This window comes from Physeter macrocephalus, chromosome 5, assembly GCF_002837175.3.
Source record: "Physeter macrocephalus isolate SW-GA chromosome 5, ASM283717v5, whole genome shotgun sequence".
Lineage (NCBI taxonomy): Eukaryota > Metazoa > Chordata > Mammalia > Artiodactyla > Physeteridae > Physeter > Physeter macrocephalus.
The window spans coordinates 100,691,562-100,719,189 of NC_041218.1; the positions used below are offsets into that span (position 1 = coordinate 100,691,562).

The window sequence follows — 27,628 nt, forward strand, 5'->3', positions numbered from 1 at the left end:
GTGCTCCGCGACGGGAGAGGCCGCGACAGTGAGAGGCCCGCGTACCGCAAAAAAAAAAAAAAAGAAGAAGAAAGTGAGACAGGCAGGGACCTGGGACCGGGGATACTTTGCTGCAGTGCTTGCACCTGCACAAATGTCTTCTCGAGCAACAGAATACGAAGAAACTCTAAGGGACTAAAAATAACTGCACGCATGCGCAGCTGGGGGGCAAGTATGAACAATAAGATACAAAAAGGCCACAAACCAACCACCCTTTCTGAGGTGCCAGGAGCAAAAGCAGGGTGCTACACACGATCCCAGCACACAGCACCAGCAAGGGGGTGCGCAGATCACCGAAGCCACCCATCCGGCCCCACCCAACCATCGGCCCCCACCCTCACCCCATTGAAGGGACCAGCTCCCCCCGTACCTTGGGGGGCGAGCAAGGGCACCGGTTACTTGTTCTCACTCGCCGTCCTGCCGCAGGGGCCCCAGCCTGAATTTCTCATCTGGCCTCTTATCAATTTCTATTACTTAAAAAAGAGTCCGGGCTTCCCTGGTGGCGCAGTGGTTGCGAGTCCGCCTGCCGATGCAGGGGACGCGGGTTCGTGCCCCAGTCCGGGAAGATCCCACATGCCGCGGAGAGGCCGGGCCCGTGACCCGTGGCCGCTGGGCCTGCGCGTCCGGAGCCTGTGCTCCGCAACGGGAGAGGCCACAGCGGTGAGAGGCCCACGTACCGCAGGAAGAAAAAAAAAAAAATAAAGAGTCCAAGGACCCACGTCGGTGACAAAGGGGAGGGGAAACAGCAGCAAGGACGCCGCTGGACGTTTCGCGCCCCCCCGTTTTGCCGCACATTCATCTCCCACGGGCCGCGAGTCCCACTGGCTCGCCTCGTTTACTGTGTTTCTCTACCAGAGCAGTGGTCCTGCGTGTTCTGTTCACTGCGTGCAGGCCATGCCAGGACAAAAGCCGCAGACCGTATTGCTGGCGGAACGCGGGCCCAGGAGAGGAGGCCAGGCCACCCCCGAGGTTTGGGGGTACAGCTGGGCCGTGGAGACGAGCTGTGGGAGGGGGAGCCTGAGATGCTCACGGGAGCAGACCCCACCCTCCAACTTTGGAAGCAGATGCCTCCCCGGGCCAGTGGGCCGCCGCTCTGCCACACGGAAGCAGCACACTTTTCTAAATAAAAAGGAATCCATTCATGTTCACTACAGAAGTTGTTGAAACTGTAACGAAATAGGCATAAAATGACATTATCTACATTCACAGTGTAACCAGGTTACCGTTTGGGTGCCTTTCCCGTTCAGTTTTGTGTGTGTGTACGCAATATAATTGCATTTTGCCCTTCCTTTATCCCACCATGAGCATCTTTCTGTATTATTACCATCAAACACATTTTAGTGGTGGCATAATATTCCTTTCTATGGATGTATTTCAGTTTAATAGCCTCGTGCTCTCTGGGCACATCCCCTAGTGTGCCTTTAGGATACGTTTCTGGAGAGGAATGGTTGGTTCAAGGACTTTTGAACATATGAGAAAATGGCCTTGGACAGGTTGCCTCATCACTGAAGCCCCGTTTCATGACACCCTCGTCAGTACCCGTGATTGGTAATTTTCCAGTGCATTTATTTGCTAACTGAACCCTGGTAAGGGGTTGCCAAAGCAACAGCATGACCTTGGCCCTGGTGAGTGGGGAGCCCAGATGACTCATTTCTTTGTGCCCTTGGGGGATGGTGGCTGCGGACTCATGGTACTTGGGGCCGGTGAACCTGGGGGGGCTGGTGAGCCTGGGAGGACCGCCCAGAACTAGAGGCTCACTGCAGACATGACGGGTGCCAGCAACGCCGCAGGCTGGCTCCTTGGGTTCTCTTGCCAGAGATGGAAACAGGGAAAGTTCCGACTATAGTCGGAACATCATTGCCCTCTGGATTATTTCGTAACACAAAACCCGGAACCGGCCACTAACAAGGGGAAGGGGATTTCTTTATGGTAAAAACTTTATTTACTATTTATAAATACATTGCAAGACGAACTTTTCAAAAATACCTTTTTTTTTTCTCAAAAACTTAATTAAAAAAATAAAGGAAAGCTAATAGGTAGGCAGAACATCTTGAGATCCCTTTGTGTTCTCCAGGAGGGCTGTGTGCAGCGTACATCCAACCAGAGGCTGCAGTGGGGCGGCCGCGGGCCCCTCCCCACTCTCCTGCCAGACCCGGAGGGTGGCCTCCGGGAGAGCGGCTGCGCCCTGTGCACGAGCCCCCTCCCTCCGTCGTGGCCGTGTTTATATTCTCTAGCATTGCTTACAATTCATCTAGGATTATCTAGTATAGGTGCTATCATATTTGGACGATGACGTATACACTGTGAACAGTCATGAAGAGGGTGTTCTCTCTGCGTGTACGTGTGACTTAGAAAGAAAAGGAGGAAGTCCAAGTGCAGCAAGCAAGGGGGATTCTCTGTGTTCTCCCAGTGTCCTCGACCGGCTCCCCCAACAAGCCATTCGTCTTCCAGGTTAGATAGAATCATATTTAACATTGTGCCAGGGAGGACAAAAGGGGAGAGAAGAAAATAAACCTCTTTTGTCTTTAAGGAGCTTATCCTCAAGAATACACTTGCTCTTGAATTGTTGAGTGGGAAAACACTATTTTCTGCAGTCATTGGAGAACCAGGCTATTATTTGTGATGTCTCCGGCTGTCACCCTGCCCCCCTGCCCCATGGGGCCTCAGCAAAGGCTGTGTCTTCAGGAAGCTGCCTGACAAAGAAGGGTCAGAAATCCCCACCTTCGTAGGTTCCCAGAGTTCCCTATAACATTCTTGGTCATTATTATTATTATTTTTTTGTGTGCAAGATTCCACCTTATTCTCTCCACTAGTTTCCAAGCAGTGCAGGTCCCTTGAAGATACAAAATATCTTCTTGGTCCAGGGACCCCGGCCCTTGCTTCAAAGACGTAGCTCCAGGTGGGTGCGTCGAGATGTGCAGGCATCAGAGGGCAGGGCGTTCCTCTTCTCAATGAGGCCTTGTCTCATCTTACATGTGGGGAAGAAGCGCGCGTCTATATAAGCAACACTGTCGCTAAGGCATGAAGTGGAGGCTTGGCTGCGTCGGCAAACACGGTGGGGAGGGTTCCAGGGCGTTGTGAGCTACGGCCACGCTGTGCTTGAGCTTACAGGTATTTTTATAGGAAGCAACAAGAAGAATCAAACTGCGTTTCACTGACTACTGGAAAGTGGAAAGATGCCAAGTTCACCATTTGGAAGAAAACTAGGCATTTCAAACATCTCTTTCTAAACTTTGGTTAAAAAAAAAAAAAAAAAATCAATTCACCACAAAAAGAAATCGAAATCGAGGCTGTAACCAGCTGCTGATCATGTCCTTGGCAGTCTTTTGTGCAAAATAAGGCATATTTGAGCTCCACATGAACTAAAACAGAAAGAAAAAGGAATGTATTGAAATAACACCCCCCAAATCAAAAGGGCTCAGTGCCCACGCTGGGATCATCAGGCATGATACCCAGGCAATTGGCAGGGTGGAGGCTCATTCCACACTTTTTAACAAAGCAGAGAACACCATGAGACGCCCACGGTGTTCACTAACATAATCACCCTAAAATTACAATTATTTTTTCCAACTTGCAAGGAAACAGAACTTATCACTAAAAATGAGAGTTTCTTCTGTTTACTTAAATTTGTCTTGAGACGATGAAACATGTTTATCCTTTTTCCCCCCAATAGTTCTCTCATTTATGAAAGAAGATTTTTAAATATGATTTCATTCTTCCACGTGATGGTTTGAAATTTCGTTTTCATGTTAGATTTAAATAAACTTTATTAACATGCTATTAATCATAGACTCTCAGAATAGCCATAATGTATTTTACTGGGGAAAAAAAAAGCCACGTCTTTTAGAAACACATTCCTTTAACAAGTTCTTTTGGATGAAAACAGTTTACATGTGCAGATAAATGAACCATCAGGCTCATGGGGGAAAAAGCTTAACTTTGGAAATCTTACGTTGTGTATGAATGTTTAAGTGTTCTAAGTTCTTTAAAATGAGGCAATGCTGTATTTAAAATAGATAACCAGCAAGGACCTACTGTACAGCACAGGGAACTCTGCTCAATATTCTGTAACAACCTAACTGGGAAAAGAATTTGAGAAAGAATAGATACATGTATATGTATAACTGAATCACTCTGTTGTACACCTGAAACTAACACAACATTGTTAATCAACTACCCTCTAATGTAAAATAAAAAGTTAAAAAAAAATGAGGCCAAGTATCTCTAAGACAACCTGGGCCACAGACCCTCTTTCCTGCTCTGGTTTGGGTGGGTTGAGGGCTCTGTCTCGTCGTGTGGGTCTGTCCTCCAGGCCAGTGCCGCTTCTGGGTCGCCAGCCCCTGGGATCTCTAGATGCCCCTCCCACCAAGCTGGGTCCTGCGCCCCCTCGGATCCCACCGGCGCCCAGGGCTTACGTGGCCGCAGTCTACTTGCTCTCCATGCTGTAGCAGTGCACGTCCCCTTTCCCCTTCACGTCGAAGCCCGGGAGGGGCTGCCCATACTTGTCCACGCACCAGCAGAAGCCCCGCTTCCTGCCTTTGGAAGGGCGGCACTGCAGGAAGAGCACAAATGACCCAGTGAGCCCCGGGGAGGCCCCGCCGAGGGGGTCCTGACGACGGGGGCAGGCGGCCAGCACCCGGGATGGTTTCCCAGCACGGCCTCTGCTATGCTGAGGAAACACAACCGATCAAGGCCTTGTGGGCACAGCGTGTGTCTGGGGGGGGGCATGTTGGGCAGGTATGAGTGCCCCAAGAAAGCAGGGGTGCTGGTGCTTTTGTGTCCCTCAGGGTCTCGCTGGGGTGGACACCGGACCCTGTGGGTCCTACAGGTCTATCTGCTGAATGGGGGGAATGAGAATGTCCCATCTGCCCCGTGCTTGTCACATCTGGGTCTTTCAGAGCACACCCCGAGCTGTGTATATGGTACCTTCCCAGGGGGAGTTTGCTGAATCAGTGACTGATAGAGATATATGAACAGGCAAAGAGACCAGTGGCGACTGAACAGGATGGGGCCCTCTAATCGAGGCCACTCCCACCTGTGTTCTGTGACTAATTCCGTAGATACTGAGGTAGGAGTCATCCAATCAGAAAGTCCATCGAGAGGCTCCCATAGCATGATCTGAAATCTACGGAGGTACACTCACTATGCCTTAAAATAACAAAGTATCTGATCCTTTACAGCGGGGTCACCATCGGGAAGGCACGGGTGTGGAAGGGACCAACATGGGACCTCAGGGTAAGCTTCCTGCCATAGGACCTCACGTCAGGCTTCTTGGAAATTCTCTACAATAGTTAATGAAAACATCCCTCCACGGTGCAGTGCTAACGTGTCTGGGTCCCTCTATGGCTAGTCAGAGGCTCCAGGGAGGCCTCGCATTGCTCCGTGGGTCGGCAGGGAGAAGCAGACAGCAGGAAGATACCAGGATTTAGGGATTTAGGGGAAGGCCCTCAGAGGTCTTGGATGCGGCAGGGGCCGGGGGCAACGGCGGCAGCCAGAGCGCTTGGGTGGAGGGCTGGTCTCTCCTCCGCACAAGCGGATGGTGGGAGAGAAAGGAGCTGCGCGGACGGCGCTCACCTGCTTTTTCTTGTAGAAGCCCTTCTTGTCGCAGTTGGGAATGTGGAAGCCCCTGGGGCTGAGCATGTTCAGGAACTTGAGGTGGTTCAGCGTATCCTCCATTTCCCGGCGGCAGGGCCCCTGGGGAGGAAACGCGGGTTACCTGGGAACTCTGCGTCTGACAAAACCCCGTAACGCCCAGGGAACCGGCCATGTGCCCCCGAGCACCCCTGCCCGACTTCGTTGTCACCGTTCCCACGCAGCTGCCAACCAGGGCTCCCTGTCTCTCTCGTGATTCCCCAGAACGAGACACCGAACTGGGACAGGGACCCACAGGCCGGGACACTCAGAGGCCGAGTGAACCCCTCTTCTCTTGTGAGAACACCTCTCCGCCCTGCAGGGGCCTGGAGAGCAGCTCGCCGATTCTCGGGACATCTCTGCCATAGGGGAGATGTCAATATCCCTTCTGTAAGGAGGGGCTCTTGGCTGCCCGCGGAATCACCAGGACCCCCGGAAGAACAGCTGGGGCTCCTGAGTAAAGAGCAACCCTGGGATCTCCAGATGCCCAGGCCGGGCAGCCCCACCCTCACCGGCAAGAGGAAAAGCGCTCACGTATTCCGTCTCACGCTTGGACTCGGACGAGAAGTTCTGCGTGTCTGTGCTCTGAGACTCATAATCGACCTTGTAGCGCTGGCTGTCCTTGGCGTGTCCTTTCTTGATGACGTCCATCTTGGTGTGGACGGGGTGGAATTTGGAGTCGGGCACCCTGTGCGTGCTGCTCAGGACCTGGCTCTCCGTGCTCCCCATGCTGCGGTCTTCCTCTGACTCGCTGCCATTTCCTTGAAAGACACGAGGGAGACATAGACTTGAGGGTCACTGACATTTAGCGACGAAATCGTACCATCTTGACCAAGTCTGAACCAAACGGAAATGGAACTCAACAATGCCGAGTACGTTTAGAAAAACACCTTGGTAACGTATTATTCCATACTACTAGGGGTGAATGGTACACTCCCTTGGTCTCAAGAAGGCATCTTTTAAAAATGAAATCTGACATGTGCTATTACAAAGTAGGTGCAGCTGAAGAAAAATGCTTTTCATGCTCTCAGCTTTCAAGTACCTCTCATCCTCCACCAGGAGGGGGCAGACCCGAGCCAGGGAAGGCTCCGAGGCCCACTCAGAAATCCCTCAGGGATGCTGCCCCAGTGCGGGCCTCCCACGTGTGGACTTCTGGACAAGCACATCCTCTGCCCCACCCGGCCCTGCTGAATCAGAAGCGCTGGGGCGACGGCAGAAACCTGGGAGTCAGCAAGCCCCAGGGATTCCGATTCCAGCCCGTCCTAAGTGCCACCAGGCAAAGGGCTCTGATGGGGAAACTGAATTCTCCACAAAGCGCCTTTGCCTCAGGCCCCTGGACTCAGGAGGCATGTTTGGTTGTGTTTCATAGGTCTCGCTGTCACATCTCTCACTGTCCACGCAGGGTCTGGGACACCCAGAAGAGCTGCACAGACCCTGCGGATCCCGGGGCACTGTCCTGGGTGAGTCCTTCCTTCCTTGTGTGCACAGGAGCAAATGGATGAGGACATCACCAAACGAGGCTTAACAATCCTTTGTGCCAAAGGGCTTCACTCTGAAAAGGAAGCCACTTCTTGCAGATCTCTGTAATCAAACTAATGAAGACACACTTGCTATAGATATTGGAACGTCCACAGCGTCACTGGGATTTGACGTATACTGACTAAATGTGCAGCTGATATGGAAGCAGAATGCTCTCTGTTCCTTTTCCAGGATGAACTTGGGCCGGGCTAAGGGAGAAGGGCCAGTGGGGAGCCCCTTCCTCTTGCCTGGTTCTATGCAGCCAGGTAACTGTCACAGGATGGCTTCACTCTGATGAGCAGAGACCAGATGCCTCCCCCTCCCATGTGGGGCTCAGTTCGCTGCTATCTGATCCCGCATCTACTACACCTGGGGTGCCGAGCGCACTGCTCCAGCTGACCTGTTCTCTACCCTCCCGAGAACTGGCCCATCAAGGCGGCAGCCTGCTCACCTGCCTGGAAGCCTGCCAAGGCCTCTGGCTCTAGGCTCCGAGGAGCAAATGTCTAGCTCGGGCTTGGAGAACGCTTCTGGAGGGTTGAGAAGGGCTGAAAGATACTCTGCTTCTGTTGCAGAAGCCCTGCTCTCTCCTGGAGGCATCTCGGCAGGTGCGCTCACAGGGGTGTTTGGGGAAGTCCCCGTTCTCTCTGGGTTTCAATTTCCTCACCCGGGAAAAGAAACAGTTCCATGAGGAGGAGAAGTTGCAAAGTTCCCAAGGGGTCTGGTGTTTGGGGAAGCACAAATTCATCCAGCCCAGCAACCGACAGAGTAAGTTTTTAATTGCTAGAATTTGGTTTCAATTTCCTTTAATCCTAGTTTTATTATTTTTTTTCTTTTTCAGGGAAGTACTGGGGCAAAGGGGATGCTAAGAATATGTAAATGAATATATTTGCATTTCTTTTCCAAGAACTCTGAGTAATTTCTTAAACTTCCTTGGTTTCTTTCTAATGCCTGCTGAGAGAGGGAGAGAAAACCGTTCCATTTAAGCCACAGACAATTTCCTTAATCTTTTGACTGTTATTTAAATTTACCCCCCCAAGTGGATTTTAGAAGTCACTTAGATCTTTTCATAATTTTATAATAAACCACATCAACCTATACTATGGAGCTACTACGACAGTAATCATAATTCCTATTAAAGTCTAGCCCAAAGTTACAATATCTATAAAAACTTCTAAGATCACTTTCTGAATATCCAAAAATGAACGGTAACAATGAAGTACACACACAGTAATATGCCCCAACTGCCCTGAGAGACAAGTGCATCCAGCAATTCTAATCAGTCTACTAGAGCCAGTATATGTTTTAGACAGTTGTAATTTTACCTTTCCACGAGTCTTGAAAGGAAATAGCCTCACCTGGGAGTGGAAATCTTCAGGTAGGGAAATTATAAGAGGATTTCCATCCTTCTAGCCCCAAATGGGGGCTAGCCCACGGTGGTCTGTCCAGCTGGTGGCTGGAGATGAAGGCTTTATCTCCTAGCCTTCAGCGAGGCGGGAACTTCATTCACATACCCGAGTGAGGCTGGCTAAGCATGCTTGAAATTTAGAGGAACACCTGCCAACTCCAGAGTCATTTCTTTCTGAACGTCAGGTTGTCCGACCCGGTTCCCACCTCGCTGCTTTTGGGACACCCCCGGGCCTGAAACTGCTTTGCAAACCGTAAGTCTGTGTAAATCAGTATTTTTAAAGCCAGGTACCATTTCCTACGACGTGCCTGCCCACCTTCCCCGTCCAAATCCGCCCTGACCCATTCCCTGCGCCCCCGGCCCCGCAAGCATCCTCGGCACGGACACGCTCGCTCTTCGTTCGTGGGAAACAGAAGTCGCGGTCCGGAACTGGGCCGCACAGTACACGCCCACGTTTCGGCGCGGCGCCTGCATGAATGGCTTGAGAATCTCCTCCGTCCAGGATCTCTCCCTTGGCCGCTAACCTCCGCATCCGCTCCCTCCCTGCCCAGGAAACCTAGAACCCATTTTCGCCGGAAGCGCTTTACAATTTACGAGAACTCTGCACTCAAAGAACGGAGCGAGTAGAGGACCGATTGCGGAGGGTCCCTCAGGCGAGCGCCCTCGCCTCGCGGGGCTTCAGCTTTCCCACGTACAACCCTTGGGGTGGGAAGAGCAGCGAAGTCTCCACAGAGGTACCACCTTTGGCCCTGGCCGAGGGGCACGCTTCGGCGGCGCACCTGGCGTGGGTAGCTCACCTGGCGCGGGCGTCGCGGGCAGCAGGTAGGCGCGCAGGCGGCTGGCGGCGCTGGCGTTGGCGCAGAGCCCGCGGCCGTCCAGCAGCGCTTGTAGCGGGCGCGGCTCGCCGGGCGGCGGCTGGCAGCGGAGGCCGGAGCCGCAGCGCTCGGTGTAGACGCCGCAAGACTGACCCTCGCGCAGAGCGCACGTCAGGCAGCAGCCGCAGCCCGGCTCGCGCACAAGCTCGGCGCACGGGGGCGCAGGGGGAGGCGGCGCGCACTGGGCCAGGGCACGCGCGTCGCACGGCTCGCAGCGCACCACGGGGCCGGTGCCCGCAGCGCCCGCGCCGGCCCGTGCCGCTGGCGGCCCGTGGAGCAACGCCAGCGCGGTCAGAGCCGCAGTCCAGAGCGCGGGGCGCGCCCGCAGCATGGCACCCGCCGCGGGGCCCCGGTGCTGGGCCGGCCGGGGGACGCGGGGACGGGGCGACAGCGAGCGGCGCGAGGATGCGGGAGCGTGGCAGGAAGGAGCCAATTCTCAGCGCGGAGCCGCCGCGCTCGCATCTGGGCTGCTTGGGTGCGCCAGCCACTATATAGAAGCCGGGTGGCCGAGGACACGCCCCGGAACGGCGCGCCGTCTGCGGGGAGGGGGGCGGGGGCGGGCCGGCGCGGACCCGGCTCCCCGGGCCCGCGCCTCGCCCTGTGCGGCCTGGCCGAGTGTGGGGGCGCGTAGCGCGCGGCCGCCCGCGCACCTGCTTCGCTCGCTCATGCCCGGCGCCCCCCACCCCCCACCCCTCGGTCTCCGGGAACTCGGCAGCACCACCACCCCGCCGTCCCAGGTGCCTCCGGCCACCCAGGCGCCTCGGCCACCCCGGCATCTCCGGCGCCCCAGGCCACCCCAGCGCCCCCGACCTTGGCCACCCCGTTGCAGTCGCCCTTCTCCCTCTGCGCCCCAGGTTGAGGTCGCTCCGTGGCGAGATGGTGTCAGGGAAACTGGTGAGCGCAGCTCTTCACCGTGTGTACTTGGCAAAGCTTTACAAAATTTAATTCCCTGGGTCGGGGGATGAATTTCTGAATGCGGATACCCGATTCGCATCGGGGTCTCGGGGAGCCGAGGACTCGGGGTTTTATCATTAGCACCTACCTTCCCCCCACAAATGCGCATCTAGAGGTGCGCACGTGGTTTTCGTCCTTTGCACGTAACTTCTCAAAGCGGTGAGGGCTCGCACTTGCCGTCTGTACGCCAGTACCTGGTTAACAAAGTGGGCCGGCGGCGAATGGGTCCTTAGCAGGGCTTGTCAGAGATTTGACATCTCGCCTGTTCTTGTTTTAGGCATTGTTTTCAAATAGAGCTTACATTCACAACAAAAGAATATAAAAAACAATAAAGCCAGCACTGCTGAAACGTGATTAATAACCTCAGTCCTTAAAACTGGTGATTTTCACTATCATGTTTTCAGGTCACTTTGTATGCCTGTACTAAGTGTCCTGCGGTGCTGTGAAGTGGAGACTTTGGGATTCTCGCTCATCTGTACAATGTAAGCACTTTGCACTAGGGGGGAAGTCCGAGAGCACCACTGCGCCGGGAGGTCTCGGTGAATCTGGTGGGCCGGCTCCGTGCGGGTCTTTTCAACAGTGTCTGCGCGCCCCTTCCCTAGGTGACCAACAGAGGACGCCAGTGGTCCAGGATTGAATTTGGAATTACACTTTCAAGGCTCTTACAAAGAGCTTGTGTATCAGCAGTGGGAAGCGGCGAGATCACCGCGGGAGCGGACTTTCCTGGAAGCTGTAGAAAACGGATACTTGCCCTATAGGAGGAGGATAGGTGTCTAGGAGGAGGAGCCTTGTGCAGTTTGCAGTAGAAACAGCAAATCAGGACCACCTTGCATTCCCTCTTCCACCCCGGGCAGCGCTCCACGCAGCCGTGGGTAAAGTTCACATGGTCTCTACTCTGTGTGTGTGTGTGTGTGTGTGTGTGTATATATATATGTATATATCACCATACGTCGCCTCCTTTTAGTAAATTGGGAAGGCCAATTTACTCATAGCAAATAAACAAATAAATAATAGTAATAATTGAGGCTTTACAAAGGAGAACAGATGAAAGGCAAACAAGAGAGGGTCTTGTCTCCCCCGGCCCGCAAAGGCACAGCCCCTCGTGTCCCCTACCTCCTTCCCCAGCACTCAGGCTAGATTGCCCTGTTTACTGTGAACTGTGCCCTAACCATCGCTGTCTGTTCCCTTTCTCCTGTGCCACTCCTTGTACCTGTAATGTTATCTGCTTTGACAGCCAAGAACAGGGTCTCCGATTTCATTGGAAAATTGAAACAAAACATGTGTTCCTTAATAGCTAACCATGGAGAACTTGACTCTGATATTCCGGCCGGTTTCTGTATCAGAAGATTCTTGGGGTGGCAGGTCCGCCTCTGTTCAGCACAGTGTTATACCGGGGGCTGAGCTGCTCTTTGGTCAGTGTGACACATTTTATCAGCATTATATCTATTTTGTTTCACTTTTGGCTGCCTTGGGTCTTCGTTGCTGCACACGGGCTTTTCTCTGGTTGCGGCGAGTAGCGGGGGCCACTCTTCGTTGCGGTGCGCAGGCTTCTCATTGCGGTGGCTTCTCTTTTGGGGAGCACGGACTCTAGGCGGGCGGGCTTCAGTAGTTGTGGCGCAAGGGCTTAGTTGCACCGCGGCATGTGGGATCTTCCCGGACCAGGGGCTCGAACCCGTGTCTCCTCCATTAGCAGGCGGAGATTCTTAACCACTGAGCCACCGGGGAAGCCCCAGCCCCTTCCAGCATCATCATCTAAGTAGCGGACAAGGGAAGCCCAGGGAGAATGTCTAAAGTCACAGACCTCGCCGTGCAGTTGGAGAAAAGGTGAATGTTCTGCGCGGAGTCCCTAGGGGGCGCCTAAGCGTCAGGATGTCCCTGAACAAGCCAGAGACCAAGAAAACTAAAGGTTACCCCGTAACTTGCAATAACATTCCACAACAGCGTTTTATAGACTCTCATGACCTTTCTCGTGAAATCTTGCAAAGTAAATCTGGGGCAGTGATGTGGGGAGAATTGTGTTTCAATTTTTAGTCATTTTTATTTCACAAAACTGCAGGGAACCACAATCCCCTCCTCCCCCCACCATGGAATGTAGTTGTTGCAGGGAAGACTTGGGGACTTGGATGGGATAAAACTTAATTTTGTGGCATTCTAGTTAATTTTGTCAAACTACCAATTTATCTGGCGTTTGTGGTTATTAACGTAAAGTGGTTAGTAGGAAAGATGGCTTTTCCCCTGGTGAAGGTACTTGGCATAAATTGCTGAATAATTGTAAAGTAGCAGACAGCATAACAGACAGGAGACAGGATGGGATATATCCCTTTTCAGTAACAAAATTCAGTTGGCCTGATTATGAGGGGTGATTGCTGGGGTCAGCCTGGTTATCTTCACCTCATGACAGAAGCCACCCATTTCTTGGAGCAGCTCACAGGCACCTTGTCTCCATATGACATCCACCTCCCTTGCTTCTCTTCTGCCCTAGCTGGACACATCACACTATGGTGTCTCTCCCTGCCCCTAGCAGCAAGCCCTCTCTTCTACGTCCCAGAGTTGTGGCTGTCAGGTTTCTACCACAGTAGACTCTGAACAGAAATGTCCTAACTCCCAGAGGGGAGTGATGTTATGGACCTAGTTTCAGGGATCGGTGCCACTCTGCCTAAAGCTTTGCCATTTCCCGCTAGAGGAGGTGTGGGTGGGGAAAGGGAACCTAATTTCCCCGCCATCAGATGGCCTGCTAGGTAAGTCTCCTGAGTTTGGGGATGCAGTAGGACATTACTGCTGAGAAGAACACTGGAAATGACCCCAACCTACAAATGACACCATTAAGAGTTTATCTGTCCACAAACTGAGCGCTTCCATGCGCTGGCCACAGGGTCTCACAGGCTGTCTGGAGAGACTGATGGGGACCCGACAGCGGTGTGCCATGTGAACATGAGAAACACAGAAGAGTTGACCAAGTGTGTTTGTGACCCAGGGGAGGGGGCACAGACTCTCCTGTGTGGTCGAAAGGAGCTTCAGAGAGGTGAGTTGAGTCTTAAGGAGGGGTATGAGAGTCCAAGGACCGCAGCTCTGTGTGCCTGGAGGGACGAGGGAGGCCTTGGAATGGACGGCATGGGTGTTGGCACGTGTCTTTCAGAGGAGGTGGAATTCTGCGAGGGAAGCTTGATAAAGTGGATTGGGAAAGTGGCACCAGCGGCATTAGAGCCGGGGACTTCAGAGTTAGCGCCATCCCGCTTGGTCTGACAGTTTGGAGATGGATGAAGGGCTTCCAGAGAAAGGGCTCGGGCACGTTGGAAGCAGAAGACAAGCCTTCTGGGACCCCACCCGGTGGAAGGCAGGTTTCTGCTCAGCACAGTGATTCCCTGTCCACAGCCTTTTCTCTCACAATAGCACTGCTGTCCCCATGGGCCCTGGCTCCCGTGCCCGTGTCGTCATTTACAGGGCAACGGCTGTTTCTCTGTTCTGGTCATTCACACGGGGGCAATTCCTGAGTCTGTCTCAGATGCAGCTTTCGTTCAAGGCTGGCACTTCGGGAACTAAGAGGGAGATCGGGACCTTGATCACAGGAGACCTGAGTGTTTGCCCACCTGCTGGCTCCCTCCTCCCCTTGCTAGCTTCTGACCCGCAGCAGGTTCTGAACCTTGATTCCAAGACCAGGAAAGAGCACTGCTGTGTATCTCATGGCATCCATGGAAGGATTCGCTCTCGGACACAGTAATGCCGGTACATGGGAAGTCAAATTTTATTCCTGTATTTACAGAGCCACCCGAACAAACCTTAAATTAGAGGATTTATTCTCAAATGGATTCCAAACCAGAGCCCCCCACCCCGACTCCAGTTCAAATGTTAACATGTTTCCAGTTGCTGCTCTCTTTGGGGATGGTATGCAGTGGTCAAACTGGCCATGGGCATAATAGGGTCTTTCCCTGGCCAATAGGGAGCAAGGAAGATTTGGGGGGCATTTTCCATTCAGCTGGTTTGCCTCTGGCACCGACACCAATCCTGTCACCTCCCAACCAGTGATCTCCTTTCTGTTACTCTAGTTTGCATTTTCTAGAATTTTATATGAATGGAATCATACAGCATGGACTCTTTTTCGTTTGGCTTCTGTTACTCAGCATAATTATTTTGAGATTTATCCCTGTTGAGGCAGGGAAGAATAAATAGTTCACTTCTTTTGTTGTTGAGTTGAATCCCGTTGTATACATACAACCCTGCTTTTTTTTTTTTTTTTTTTTTTTGCGGTACGCGGACCTCTCACCGCTGTGGCCTCTCCCGTTGAGGAGCACAGGCTCCGGACGCGCAGGCTCAGCGGCCATGGCTCACGGGCCCAGCCGCTCCGCGGCATGTGGGATCTTCCCGGACCGGGGCACGAACCCGTGTCCCCTGCATCGGCAGGCGGACTCTCAACCACTGCGCCACCAGGGAAGCCCTATTCTTTAAAAAAAAAAAAATTTTTTTTTTGGCTCTTTTAAGTCTTAGAATTTTCACATGAATTTTCGAACCAAATTTTCAATATAGATAGATCTATCTATATATATCTAGATATCTATATCTCTCTCTATATATATCTCCCAGCATTTTGTCTAGGATTTCTCTGATTCTAGAGATCAATTTGGGAAGAATTGACCTCAATAATACTGGGTCTTCAGACTCATGAACACAGTGTATATGTCCATTTATTTTTCAGCATATAAGTCTTACATGTGTTTTGTCATACATATTTCTAAGTATTTCATATTTTTGGATGCAATTGTAAATGGTATATTTTTAAGATTTAAATTTCTAAGTTTTTATTGCTAGTATACCATTGATTTGGGTATATTGATTTTGTATCCTGCAAATGTGCAAAACTCATTTATTAGTTCTAGTAGTTCTTTTTTTCTTCAGTTCTAGTAGTTCTATTATGTATTATGTCATCTGTGAATAGAGAAGTTTTACGTTGTTTTCCAATCTGGATGCCTTTTCTTTCCTTCTCTTGTCTCGTAACACTGGCTGGAACTTCTAGTATGATTCTTGATTGGAATGGTAAAAGAGGACATCCTTGTTTCTGATCTTGGGGGAAAAGCATTCGGACTTTTATAATCAAGTATGATATAAGCTGTTGGTTTTGCATGGATGACAATTATCAGGATGACAAAGTTCCTCTCTTTTCCTGTTTTGCATAGAGAGCATTTTATTAGGAATGGATGTTGACTTTTGTTCAATGCCTTTACTGCATCTATGGAAATGATCATATAGCTTTTCTTTCTTAGGTTATTAACGTGGTGAATTACATAGAATTATTTTCAAATGTTAAACCAGCCTTGCATTCTTGGGATAGCACACACCACCCCAATCTCTTCCCTTAGCCCCTTGATCTTATTCTTTTATATATTGCTGAACTTGGTTTGCTAAAATATTTTTTCAGAAGTTTTGCATCTGTGTTCATGAGAGATATTAATCTGTAGTTCTTTTTCCTTGTAATATCTTATTTCTGGGGGAGTTTGTATAGAGTCTTTGATATTACTTCTTCTTTATATATTTGGTAGAATTTATCAATGAAACCATCTGGTCCTGAAGTTCTCTTTATAGGAAGTTTTTGATTTGTTTTGTTTTGATTTTCTCTCTGCAGGCCCCGAGGGTGGAGCATCAAACAACAGAGGATTATTCTCAGGTCCTGAAACCTAGTGGAATTTGCCCTGCTGGGTTTTGGACTTGGGACCCATGACCCTTTTATTCCTTCCAGTTTCTCCCTTTTGAAATGGGAATGCCTATCCTATGCCTGCCCCACCATTGCATTTTGGAAGCAGATAACATGTTTTCTAGTTTAAAAGGTCTACACATGGAGAGGAATTTTGCCCCAGGATGGGTCATACCCTCAGTATCACCCATCTGGACCATTTAGGCAAGTAGATTATGGGATTTGGAACTTTTTGAGTTGATCCTATTTAGATGAGATTTTCGGATAATTCTGGAATGGAAGATTTTAAGATGAGGTGAATGTATTCTGTATGCAGGACAGATGTCAATTTTTGGAGGGCAGAGGGCAAAATATACTGAATCAAATAGGGTTACCTAGAAATTCATGTACACACGGAATGTGAACTTATTTTTAAATGTCTTTGCAGATGTAATTAGTTAAGATGAGCTCATACAGGATGAGAGTAGGTCCTAAATCCAGTGTTAGGTATCCATGTAAGAGGAGAGACACAGACACAGACAGAGGGGAGAACACCCTGTGAAGAGAGGCAGAAACTGGGGAGATCTGGCTATAAGCCAAGGAACGCCAAAGATTGCCTGCACTACCCTATGCTAGGGGAGATGAGGCATGATTCTACCTCATGTCTTAGAGGAAGCCTGGCCCTGCTGGCACCTTCCTTTCAGACTTCTGGCCTCCAGAACACGGAGGTAATACATTTCTGTCATTTTAAGCCACCCCATTTGTGGTAATTTGTTAGGCAGCCTAAAGAAAGGAATATATTTTGTCCTTGAAACAATGAGATTGGATGAAATTACCAAAGCAGTGAGTGAGGTCATGAGAAACTAAAAAGGAAAAAAAAAAGCCTGAGTTATCAGCGAGGAAAGGAGAAAAACCAACACAGGTGGGGAGGAGAAAGGGGGAAATGGAGATCACAAGCATGGGAAGGGGAATGGCTTGGGAAAATGGTAGCATTAAGGACCCACTGGAATGTCATGAATTTAAAATAAGACTAATTAGCATGACCGTGTTCTGTTCTCCAGCTGTATTCAGCAACAGGTGCAAAGAGCTGTCAGACAGTTGGACTTAACAGGGAGTGGTTTCCCCAAGAGGGTGAGCTGAGGGGAGACGGACCAGGAATTGAGACAGGCGGGCTATGAGTGGCCACAGACTTTAAGTTCAAAAATCAGTTCTCCTTTCAGTTTGATCAGCTTTTGCTTCGTGTATTTTGAGGCTCTGAGTTCGGCATATATATTTTGGAATTCTGTGAATTGATGCTTTATCATCATGCAATGTTCCTCCTTATCTTGTTAACATTCTTTCTGCTGAAGTCTGCTTATTTGATGCTAATCTAGACACTCCAGTTTCTTTTGATTATTGTCTTCATGCTATACCTTTTCCTATTCTTTTATTTTTTTAATTGGCCCACTTAAGAATTAGACAGTTCTCCTTTTAGAAGAAGTTGAGAATTAGACAATGAAGTCGTTCTTTTTTAAAAAGTGTGGGTACATCTGTTTTTTAAGGACTAATCCCAGATACTTAATTCATTCAAGTAGTTTTCTATCATCAGCAATCAAACTTTTAAAATAATTACAAAGTGTTCACCGAAAGAGTTGTCAATGCTGTATGAAGGGTGAAATGTCACTAGTATTTGTGTCCATTTTATAAGATGCAATTTGTGAAGAGTTTTTATAAAAGTTAACCTATGTACATACAGATAATTTGCCTCAAAGAATGTCTTAGAAACACAGTATAAACATTTATACTATAGACAGAGTTCACTGTCTCCACTGGGGCTGTCCACAGAATGAACAGGTTTTCTTGAAAGCAGGTACAAAGTGACGTCAGCACAAGATCTGCTGGGATGACGGCCCCATAAAAAGGAACAGGCGTGGTTATCTGTGGCTTTTAACCTTGAGCCACAGTTAGGCTGTGGATCCCCACCCTGGCAACCTAGAGTCAGCAGGTGGAGATGGCCACTTCTCCAAACATTGTACAGACACTGGTTTCCTGGCTCTGATGGAAACTTTGGAGGCCATCAGAAGTCCATGGGCTCAGATCCAGGGCAGGATGAACCTTGACATTCCACTTTGCCCCATTAGTGACCGGCCACAGGTCTCAAAGTCTGCATGCAAACATCTGGACGACCACCTGGCTACTTGACAAACCTCCTGTGGTTGTCTTCCTAACCTGTTTATGGCTTCCTACTTCTGAAGGAAAATTCTTAGAGAACATTTCTGTTCTCTTTTATGCAATGTGTTACATTCTCTGGCTTTAAAATTTTTTTCTTTATCTTTTGTTTTCCACAGTTTGATTATGAAGTGTTTGGGTATGATTTCACTGGAGTTTATCCTCTTTAAGTTTTCTCACTTCTTGAATCTGTAAATTTGCACTATTCATCCATTTGGGGAAGTTTTCAGCTATTATTTTTCAAACTCTGCTTTCTGTGCCAATCTTTTCTTATCATCTTCCATGTTACATTGAGATTGCTGTGTACACCTCTGGTGCTCTGGTCATAGCACATTTATTTTGGATCTTTTCTTCTCTCCGTTGTTTCAATCGGATAATTTCTATTAATCTATTTTCAAGTTAATTAACTCTTTTCTTCATGATCTCCATTTTGTTATTGAGCTGATCCAGTGAATTTTTATTTCACATATTACATTTTTCTCTTCTAAAATTTTCATTGGGTTTTTTTTTTTTTTTTTGCGGTACGCGGGCCTCTCACTGCTGTGGCCTCTCCCGTTGCGGAGCACAGGCTCCGGACGCGCAGGCTCAGCGTCCATGGCTCACGGGCCCAGCCGCTCCGCGGCACGTGGGATCTTCCCGGACCGGGGCGCGAACCCGGTTCCCCTGCATCGGCAGGCGGACTCTCAACCGCTGCGCCACCAGGGAAGCCCCTGGGTTATTTTTTACGTTTCCTTTCTCTGTTGAGCACTTTCCTTTCACGTGGAGGTTTTCTTTGGCCTCATGGAGCTGGTTTTAGTAGCTACTTTATGTTTTTGATCATTTCTACGTCTGGGTTGTCTGGAGGTTGGCCTTTGTCGACTGTCTTTTCTCTGGAGAATTACTCATAATCTCCCAGCTTTTCTGCTGTGTCTTCCATGCAAGAAATGTATGTTCTTTAGACTCTAGGTGCAGGGTCCTCTTATAATCTTATGGGGAATGTTGATGCTGTTGTTTGTTTGTTTATTTATGTATTTTTTTAGCAGGATATCACCTTGGTTAGGTCCAACCACAAGTTCTGTTTCACTGTCTGTGGCCAGTGGTTCTAATCTCAGTTCTGCTTTAAAGATTTGTGATGCCGCTTTGGGTCTGCCTCAGGCCTGAATTATACAGGGGTTATTCTGTGATGTGGGCGCTGGTCTAAATCTCAGTTCAGTTTCTCACAGCATTTGGGATGCTGCTTTGGGTCCTTCCCATTCACGTGCCACTTGGGGATGGAGGGCCCACTTCCAGGATGGCTTAGTGACATGGCTGTTGGCAAGAGGGTTCAGTTCCTCGCCACGTGGGTCATCAAGCTGCTCATTCATGACGTGCAGTTGGCTTCCCCAGATCATGTCATCGGAGACAGAAGGCAACCGGGACAGGAGCCACAATCCCTTTTAATGACCTACTCCTCAAGTCACAAGCTGTCCCTTCTTTATTCATTAGAAGCAAATCACCAAGACTAGCCCATACTCAGAGGAGGGGAATCAGGCTCCGTCTCCTAAAGAAGGAATACCAATCAATTAATTATTGAGGGAAGAATAGAAACTTTTCAATTACATCTGTGGATTTATCTGTTTCATCTTTTATTTCTGTAAGTTTTTGCATCATGTATTTTCCAGCTTTGTAACTAAGTGACTATACATTTAACATTGTTTGTCTTCTTGATGATTTGATTCTCCTTTAAAAAACGAGTTCTTTCTTTATCTTTGGAGGTACTGTTTTTCTTGAAGTCTGCTTTATCTGATATTGATTTAGCCACTGCAACTTTCTTATAATTAGTGTCTGCTTGCTATATATATATTCCATTCTTCTGCTCTGAACCTAATGGTTTGTTTATATTTAAAGTGCATCATTTATAAATAGCCAGTAGTGGGGTCTTTCTTTGATTTTTAAACGTAGTCCGATTATCTTTGTCTTTTAATTGGAGTGTTTTTGTTAATTAATGTTTAATCTAATTATTCCTTTGATTGGATCGAGTTCACCATTTTCCTATTTACTTTATTTTAAATGGTACTGATTTTTTTTTTTTTTTTTTTCTTTTTGCCGGTACGCGGGCCTCTCACCGCTGTGGCCTCTCCCGCTGCGGAGCACAGGCTCCGGACGCGCAGGCTCAGCGGCCTCCGCGGCATGTGGGATCTTCCCGGACCGGGGCACGAACCCGTGTCCCCTGCATCGGCAGGCGGACTCTCAACCGCTGCGCCACCAGGGAAGCCCAATGGTACTGATTTTCCTCTTTTCTTTTTACTTACTTGTTCCATTGAGTCTTTGTCCCCCTTCTCTTTTTCTGCCTTCCTTTGGATTCATTAAATATCTTTTGCTATTCCACTTTCTTTCCTCTGTTGGCTTTTTGTATTGTTTTCATTGTTAACTTTAAGATTTTTTTGTGTGTGTGTGTTGTTTTTATCCTTAACTTTAAGATTACAGTGACCCCACTGACCGTTTCTCAAGAAACAAGAGTTCCTATCAGACCACTTCTCAATATGAGAACTTCAGAACAACGTAATTCTGTTACCAGGATCTGCACTGTTGTGCTGTCGTGGCATGTGTTTTACTTACACACATGCTGTGAAACACACAACACATGCTATTATTTTTGCTTTAAAGAAGAGTCTTAAATATATTAAAAATCTTTTTGTCTTTGGCCACGGGTCCACTCACGTGGGTGACTCCATCTCTCTCTGCAGACGCGTGTTTCATCTCGGATCATCCCCTTCGGCCTGAAGATCTTCCTTTAGTATTTCTTCAGTGTCGGCAGGGTACTGATGCCTTCTCTCAGCTTTCTTTTTTTTTTTCTGGGAATGATTTATTTCATCTTCATTTGTAAAGTCTATATTTGCTAACTCTAGAATTTAGGGTTGGAAATCTTTGTCTTTCAGCATTAAAAAAAATTTATTAATTAATTATTTTTTGGCTGCGTTGGGTCTTCGTTGCTGAGTGCAGCCTTTCTCTAGTTGTGGCGAACGGGGGCTACTCTTCGTTGCAGTGCACGGGCTTCTCGTTGCGGTGGCTTCTCTTATTGTGGAGCACGGGCTCTAGGCACGCGGGCTTCAGTAGTTGTGGCTTGCAGCCTCTAGAGCACGGGCTCAGTAGTTGTGGCGCATGGGCTTAGCTGCTCCGCGGCATGTGGGATCTTCCCGGACCAGGGCTCGATACCCGTGTCCCCTGCATTGGCAGGTGGATTCTTAAGCACTGCGCCACCAGGGAAGCCCTCTTTCAGCATTTAAACAGAAGATTTCATTTTCATCAATCTGGCTTCCTTTGTGCTTTAGGAGAAGTCACCTGCCTTTCTTTTTGCTGTTACCCTGAACATAAGTTGTTTCTTTTCTCTGCATGCTTTTACCCAGCTTCTCTTTTTCTTTGGTGTTCAGAAGTTTGACTAGGGCATGCCCTGGTATAGATGTTTGTGTTTATCCTTCGTTGGATTTGTTGAGCTTTTGAATTGTTGGATTGATGACTCTGACAAGGTTGGGAAATTCTCACTTATCATCTGTTCAGATGTTTCTTTTGCTCCTTTATCTCCCTCCTACGAACTCAGTTACATCCTTATTAGACTGTTTGATATTGTCTACCTATCTATGATGTGGTGCACGATCTATTTTATTTCTTTCTGTGCTTCAGTGTGAATCCTTTCTATTGACTTATCTTGAGTTCACTGATTCTTTTTGTTTTGTTCAGCCCCCTGTTAAGCCAACTGAATATGTTCAGTTATAAGGTTTTTGAATTCTAGCATTTCCATTTGGATCGTTTGCATAGTTTTTCATTTCTTTGCTGAAATTATCCATCTTTTAATTCATTTTCATATGCTTCTTTGATTACTTTAGCATACTTATAAGTTATTTTAAATCCTTTTCTGCTAATTCCAAAATCCGTGTTGTCTCTCAGTGTGCCTCTATTACCTGTTATCCCCTTTATTGTGGCTTTCATTTCCTTGCTTCTATGAACATCTGATAATTTTGGTTTTAAACTTGACTTTGACCATAAAGAACAGTGGAGAGGGTGGCCAGAGTCAGGAGCTCATCACTTTGATCCAATCAGGAGTTAAGCTGGGCCATGGCTGGTTTGTGCTGTTAGTAGTTGCAATTCATTTCTGGTTTCAGACATCTTGAGGGTGACACCAGATTCCTCTCTGGAGTAAAAGCTTTGGATGTAAATACCTCAAAACTATGGAGATATCCCTTTCTCTCTTTGTAGACTAACCTCCATCTTCTCAAGTGGGAGAATCAGCACATGTGTGAGCTAGCTCTTTTTCTGGGGATCCTCCAGATTCCAACCCATTAAATCTATTCATCTTGGCCAAGTTGCTCATCTTCTGCTCTGCAGTGATCTCAAGGAGGAAAGTGGCCGTTGATCTTTTCTTACCTGGGGAGGGATTAGAACTCTTCTGGAATTCAGTAAATTTGGACTTCTTTACATCTGCATATTTCTGATAGGTTTAAGTAACATTTTATTTTGTTTTAAGTTTACCTTCTTTTCTCATTGTTTTGGTGAGAAAACAATGGGGTGTTTTGGTGAGAAAACAAAGGGATGTTTTGGTGAGAAAACAAAGGGATGGTCTTTTACCATTTTCTATATTCTGCCTTGAAGCAGACATCTCAATCATCTTTACAGATACATGGCATTTCATCAGGTGATGTGTGATCACTCTCCCAACTAGATCCTATTGATTTGGATTGTTTCCAGCTTTCTCTTTTCTGTTTCTTTTTCTTTTCTTTTAATCTTTTTGTATTTTTGTAAAATACTGCTGCAGTGAGTAACCCTGTGCATATATCTTTTTAAAATTCTTGCCAGTAAATTCCTAGAAGTGACATTGCTGTGTTGAAGGGTAAATGCCTGCATGATTTAGCTAAATTGCCCTCCACAGGGACTGGGACATTTTGCATTCCCCCTGGGTTTATGGGAGACAGTGTTTTCTTTAGTCTTGCCTCATTATATGTGGTCAACCTTTTGAATTTTTGCCAATCTGATAGGTGAGAAATGGTAACTCAGTATACTTGGAATTTGCTTTCCTCTTGTTCTGAGTGAGTCGAGCATCTTTTCATATGTTTAAAGGTCATTTTCAATTCTTTTTCTTTTTTTTTTGTGAACTGCTCTAAATTTCTTGTTCTTTTTCTTCTCTCTTCTCTATAGTAAGAAACTTTGTATTTTAAGGCTATTAATCATTTGTGATGTAGGTTGCAAATATTTTACATTTTAATTTTTTTCTGTCCTTTTAGTGTTTTGCATAGACTTTTGAAGATCCATCTAGAAGTCTAATTCTTGAAGGCCTCAGTAGTCACTTCAGACACAATTGTACTTGTCAGATATTTTTCACTTATAACATAGATTTGCTGCAGGATCTCAGAGAGTTTTCTTTGACACATCTCAGTTTTCTAATAATCCCCTTTAGTGGTTTGGCCCCACTGAGTTATGTCTTAAAGACACCGTACTATTTCATGCCTTTTGTTTAGGCGCTCAGTGCCTTTCCCTTCCTTCTGGCAACTTCAAAACAAGGTTGAGTGGTTACCACCTGTGCCAGGCCTTCTCTGATACCTCCAGATTTTTTACTACTGTCCTCTGTGATTTTCCCGTGCTCCCATCATAGAGCTTATTCTGCTTTTAAGAAAATTGATTACATGCCTGTTTCTCCTCTTCAGGGCAGGGACCAGATCTTACCCAAATCCCGAATCAAATCCCAGGTCCTGAACCCGGGTACTCAATGAATATTTTAAAGATGGAGAAAGACTTGTGATTTGGCTGTATCTCCTGGGCGATCAGGATGTCAGGGGTTTTAACCCATGATAGTGGGCCCAGGTATCTCAGTGACCAGGAGCAGGGGTAAGGGTATTTTAAAGTCAGAGGTAACTACAGGAAAGGCAGGGGCCTTGATCTGGGGTCAGGATCAGGATGGACTGCTGCTGTGGTCATCTAGCAGCTGAATGGCTGGGGGAGGGGGCAGATACGGGAAATAAAAGCACTCTCAGTCACTCCTTGGACACTGATCGTGTGGCATTCTCTGTGCTAGGCACCTCAGTGTATAATATTCAGTCCCTGCAGCAATTATTTGGTAAGACTTCTTCAGACCAGGAATCAGACTCAGGGAGCCCCTCTGAAGAGGGCATTAAAGTGGGTGGTGGTGACCCTAAGGGTGCATTCTCTGTTTTCCTAGCTTGAAGTGCCTACCATTCTCAACCATAGGATCGTGCCTTCATTTAAGATTGTCTTCCAATGCAATTTCTACTAAGACTTCTCAACGCAGAGGCCATTGCTATTCACCAAATAGATGAACTGTGCTCTTACTTTTTGAGTTTGCGGACATAGGATAAAAGAATCCAGCTATTTGCAGGGTCAACCCTGGCAGTGTGTTGGAAGGCAAGTGATCAAGGCAGTGGGATGCCACCAGTACAGCTGCACGGGTGGGATTTTACCCACTGTAGGTTATTTAGGAAGATAACATGTTCTGCTTTTTGCACCTTCTTTTAAAAAAGTGATGTATTTCTTAATTGCACAGCCTGTCCCTGACAGGGCAGACAGAGGGGCTCCTGTGCAGCCAGACTGACACAGAGTGGGAGATGGAGTTCTGCCCTGAGTCCACGGTGTACCACCCTGCAGCGTTTCTCCCTGGCTGCGCTTCCTGTGTGGGAATTGCCTACGGTCCCTGCTTGCGGCCTGGGCACAGGAGGAGCTGAGATGCAGCACTTCCAGACCATGCAGCCACCGGTCTAGACTCCGTGGGTACCCGGGGCCAGCAGTACCGTGAGAACAAAAGTACAAGTACCCAACAAGGTGGCAAGTCATCCATTTGTTTTACTTTGAATATTATTTCAATAATTGGTATTAATCTGGAACGTCTTTTAGCTAAGCACACGTGCAGAACCATGAGAGGAGCTCTCCAGAGCAACACGCCCCATGGCAGATGCATTGGGGGTTGCAGCCATATGTGGCTGTGAGAGTCTAGTCATCCTGGGTTCTGGGGAGACTATCTCCTGCGTGTGAAGTCTGGGCTGAACCCAGAACCTGGAGTTTAGAGAAAGCCTGGGAGAGTAGGAGGAGGCTGTCCTGGTCAAATATTCCAGACTTAAAAAAAAAAAAAAAGTCCTGTGTTGCGTGATCAGCTGCTTTTAAAGAGTTGGTGGAATATTTATCGTTGGACAAGATTCCATTTCTCAGTGAGGCAATGGGAAAGATTTCTGACCTCCGATACTTTCCTCATTCCATGCAAAACAGCCTTCCCGAGGACTGTATACGTGTGTGTGAGCTTGTGCGTATGTACGTGCGTACACACGTGTGAGTGCGCAAGTGTATGTGATCGCAAGTTTGCATGTGTGTTTTTGTGTGAGTATGTGCCTGTGTGATGCGGACACATATCCACATTTGCCGATTTTATCACTTGTTTTTAGTTTAACAAAGTATTAGCTGAAGCCATAATGAAGCAATAATTATCAAGATTGGCAAAAGTGCAAGCATCAAGTTAAAAACAATTTTAATGGCCAAAATAGGCTGTATTTTGGTGAAATGCAGTAAATAATTTTCATTAATTTTAGGTTGAGGGAGTTAAAAAAAATAAAACCTGTGTAAAGACTTCTGATTAGCCCCACCCCCTGCCCCAAACTTTTGCTAAAGTCCTGGCATAATATGAAATTTATTTAAAACATGGTCACTGTAAGTTTCACAAATTCATCAGCTTCGAAGCACTCAAAGAAACGCATTGAAATATAGAAAATAAATTAAGAATGAGAGTGAGTAACTTCTCTAAAAAACTGCAAACAAATAAGCAAATTCCCAGCCCCACAGAGGCAGGCTATATAAAAGTGAACCGCAAATAGTGCAGCCTATTTCCTGTGTGAAATTTACAGCATGTTGCTTGACCCGAGTAAAGTGACAGGGCTTTGGAGAAGCCGCCAAACCTTGCCTAAATCCCAAACTTGAGAGCCCTTTGGATTCTACTTTGTGTGACCAGGGCAAGGTAGTCAGGCAAATCTAAATCCCCACTGCTCTGAAGACCAAAGTTGTACTTTAAAACGAATCGCTGGGGCTTCCCTGGTACCGCAGTCGTTAAGCATCCCCCTGCCAATGCAGGGGACACGGGTTTGAGCCCTGGCCCGGGAAGATCCCACATGCCGCGGAGCAACTAAGCCCGTGCGCCACAACTACTGAGCCCGCGTGCTGCAGTTACTGAAGCCTGTGCGCCTAGAGCCCATGCTCCGCAACAAGAGAAGCCACCGCAACGAGAAGCCCGTGCGCCGCAACGAAGAGTAGCCCCTGCTGGCCGCAACTAGAGAAAGCCCACGTGCAGCAACAAAGACCCAACACAGCCAAAAATAAAAATTAAAAATATATAAATTAAAAAAACAAAAAAACCCGAATGGCTGTGCTAGACCCTGAATATGGCCTCTCCTGGGAGGGAGGGGTGGGTTCCCAGACCGGGGGTCAGGGGGCAGATGGCCCCTTACAGAACTTCCCTGCTGGGGGTCCAGGGCTCTGGCTGGTGTGATGCAGTCTCCCAACCCAGACACGTTAATGGGTTTAGGGTCCTAATCACTCTACCTAGCCAAAGGGTATTGAAAATAAGAATAACCCTCAGATAAGTGGGGCAAAGTGTGAACATGGTGTGACCATTTGAATGGGGGCTCCTGTGCCAAGAGAGCTCTATAGGAGTCTTTGGGGGCTTCTTGGTGGGAGCAGCTTGCCTTGCTCCTGCAGGGTGAGGCTGGGCGGGTGCAGCGTCACAGGTTGGGGTCTGGCCCAGGTAGGAGAAGTGAAGGTAGGGTCTTGGAGCAGGCCATCCATGTGGTGTGTGGATGGGATGGGATGGGGTTGGGGGCCTGATCTCTCCTCTCCCCCCTGCACCACTGGGACTTCAGGGTGCTACTGCCCTGCCCCTTCCCTCCCTCAGTTCAGGAGTCAGTCTTATCCGGACTTTGCGCCTGGCCTGTCTGTGCTGGACCTGGGTTCTGGCCCCCGTGGGAGGCCCTGTGTGGTTGGCCCGCACACAGGGCCTCCTATGGGGACCAGTGGGATCCCATCTCTGGGGTGGGATCCCACCTCTGGGGTGGCTGAGCTCACACAGCCTCTGTGTAAGCCTCAAGTATGACGGCCTTCTTCACGTGCCTGAGTTATGGACATACAGAGCTCACCAAAGTGAGGTCACACCACCCACGTTTGTTTTGGTGAACCAAAAATGTTTCCTGCCATTTCAGTAAACAGCAAATCAGCCACTGCAGCCGAGGCCGCCCTCCCCCTCCCCCACAAGGTGCACCCTGAGAGGATTCGGATGGAGAAAAACAGGATACGGGCCCCAGGGAGTTGAGATATAGATCAAAGGAATAATTTCAATGA

At 48.2% G+C, this 27,628-nt stretch overlaps 1 protein-coding gene across 1 annotated transcript; it reads right to left on the reverse strand.

The window, feature by feature from the left end:
* Positions 1 to 1,958: 1,958 nt before the first annotated feature.
* IGFBP3 (insulin like growth factor binding protein 3) lies at positions 1,959 to 9,932 on the reverse strand. The gene is made up of 5 exons (XM_024115148.1): positions 9,391 to 9,932; positions 6,205 to 6,431; positions 5,614 to 5,733; positions 4,455 to 4,591; positions 1,959 to 3,401 (listed from the first exon to the last, which is right to left on the reverse strand). Exons 1-4 carry the CDS (start codon positions 9,797 to 9,799, stop codon positions 4,466 to 4,468), a joined length of 882 nt encoding a protein of 293 aa, XP_023970916.1. The 5' UTR covers positions 9,800 to 9,932; the 3' UTR covers positions 1,959 to 3,401; positions 4,455 to 4,465.
* Between the last annotated feature and the right edge of the window lie 17,696 nt (positions 9,933 to 27,628).

Coding starts and splice junctions, on each gene's coding strand:
- IGFBP3 (XM_024115148.1), bottom strand. CDS start 9,799: ATGCTGCGGGCGCGCCCCGCGCTCTGGACTGCGGCTCTGACCGCGCTG. Junction 6,432..9,390: donor GCCCGCGACGCCCGCGCCAG/GTGAGCTACCCA, acceptor GTGTCTTTCAAG/GAAATGGCAGCGAGTCAGAG. Junction 4,592..5,613: donor GCTTCTACAAGAAAAAGCAG/GTGAGCGCCGTC, acceptor CTCTTCCTGCAG/TGCCGCCCTTCCAAAGGCAG.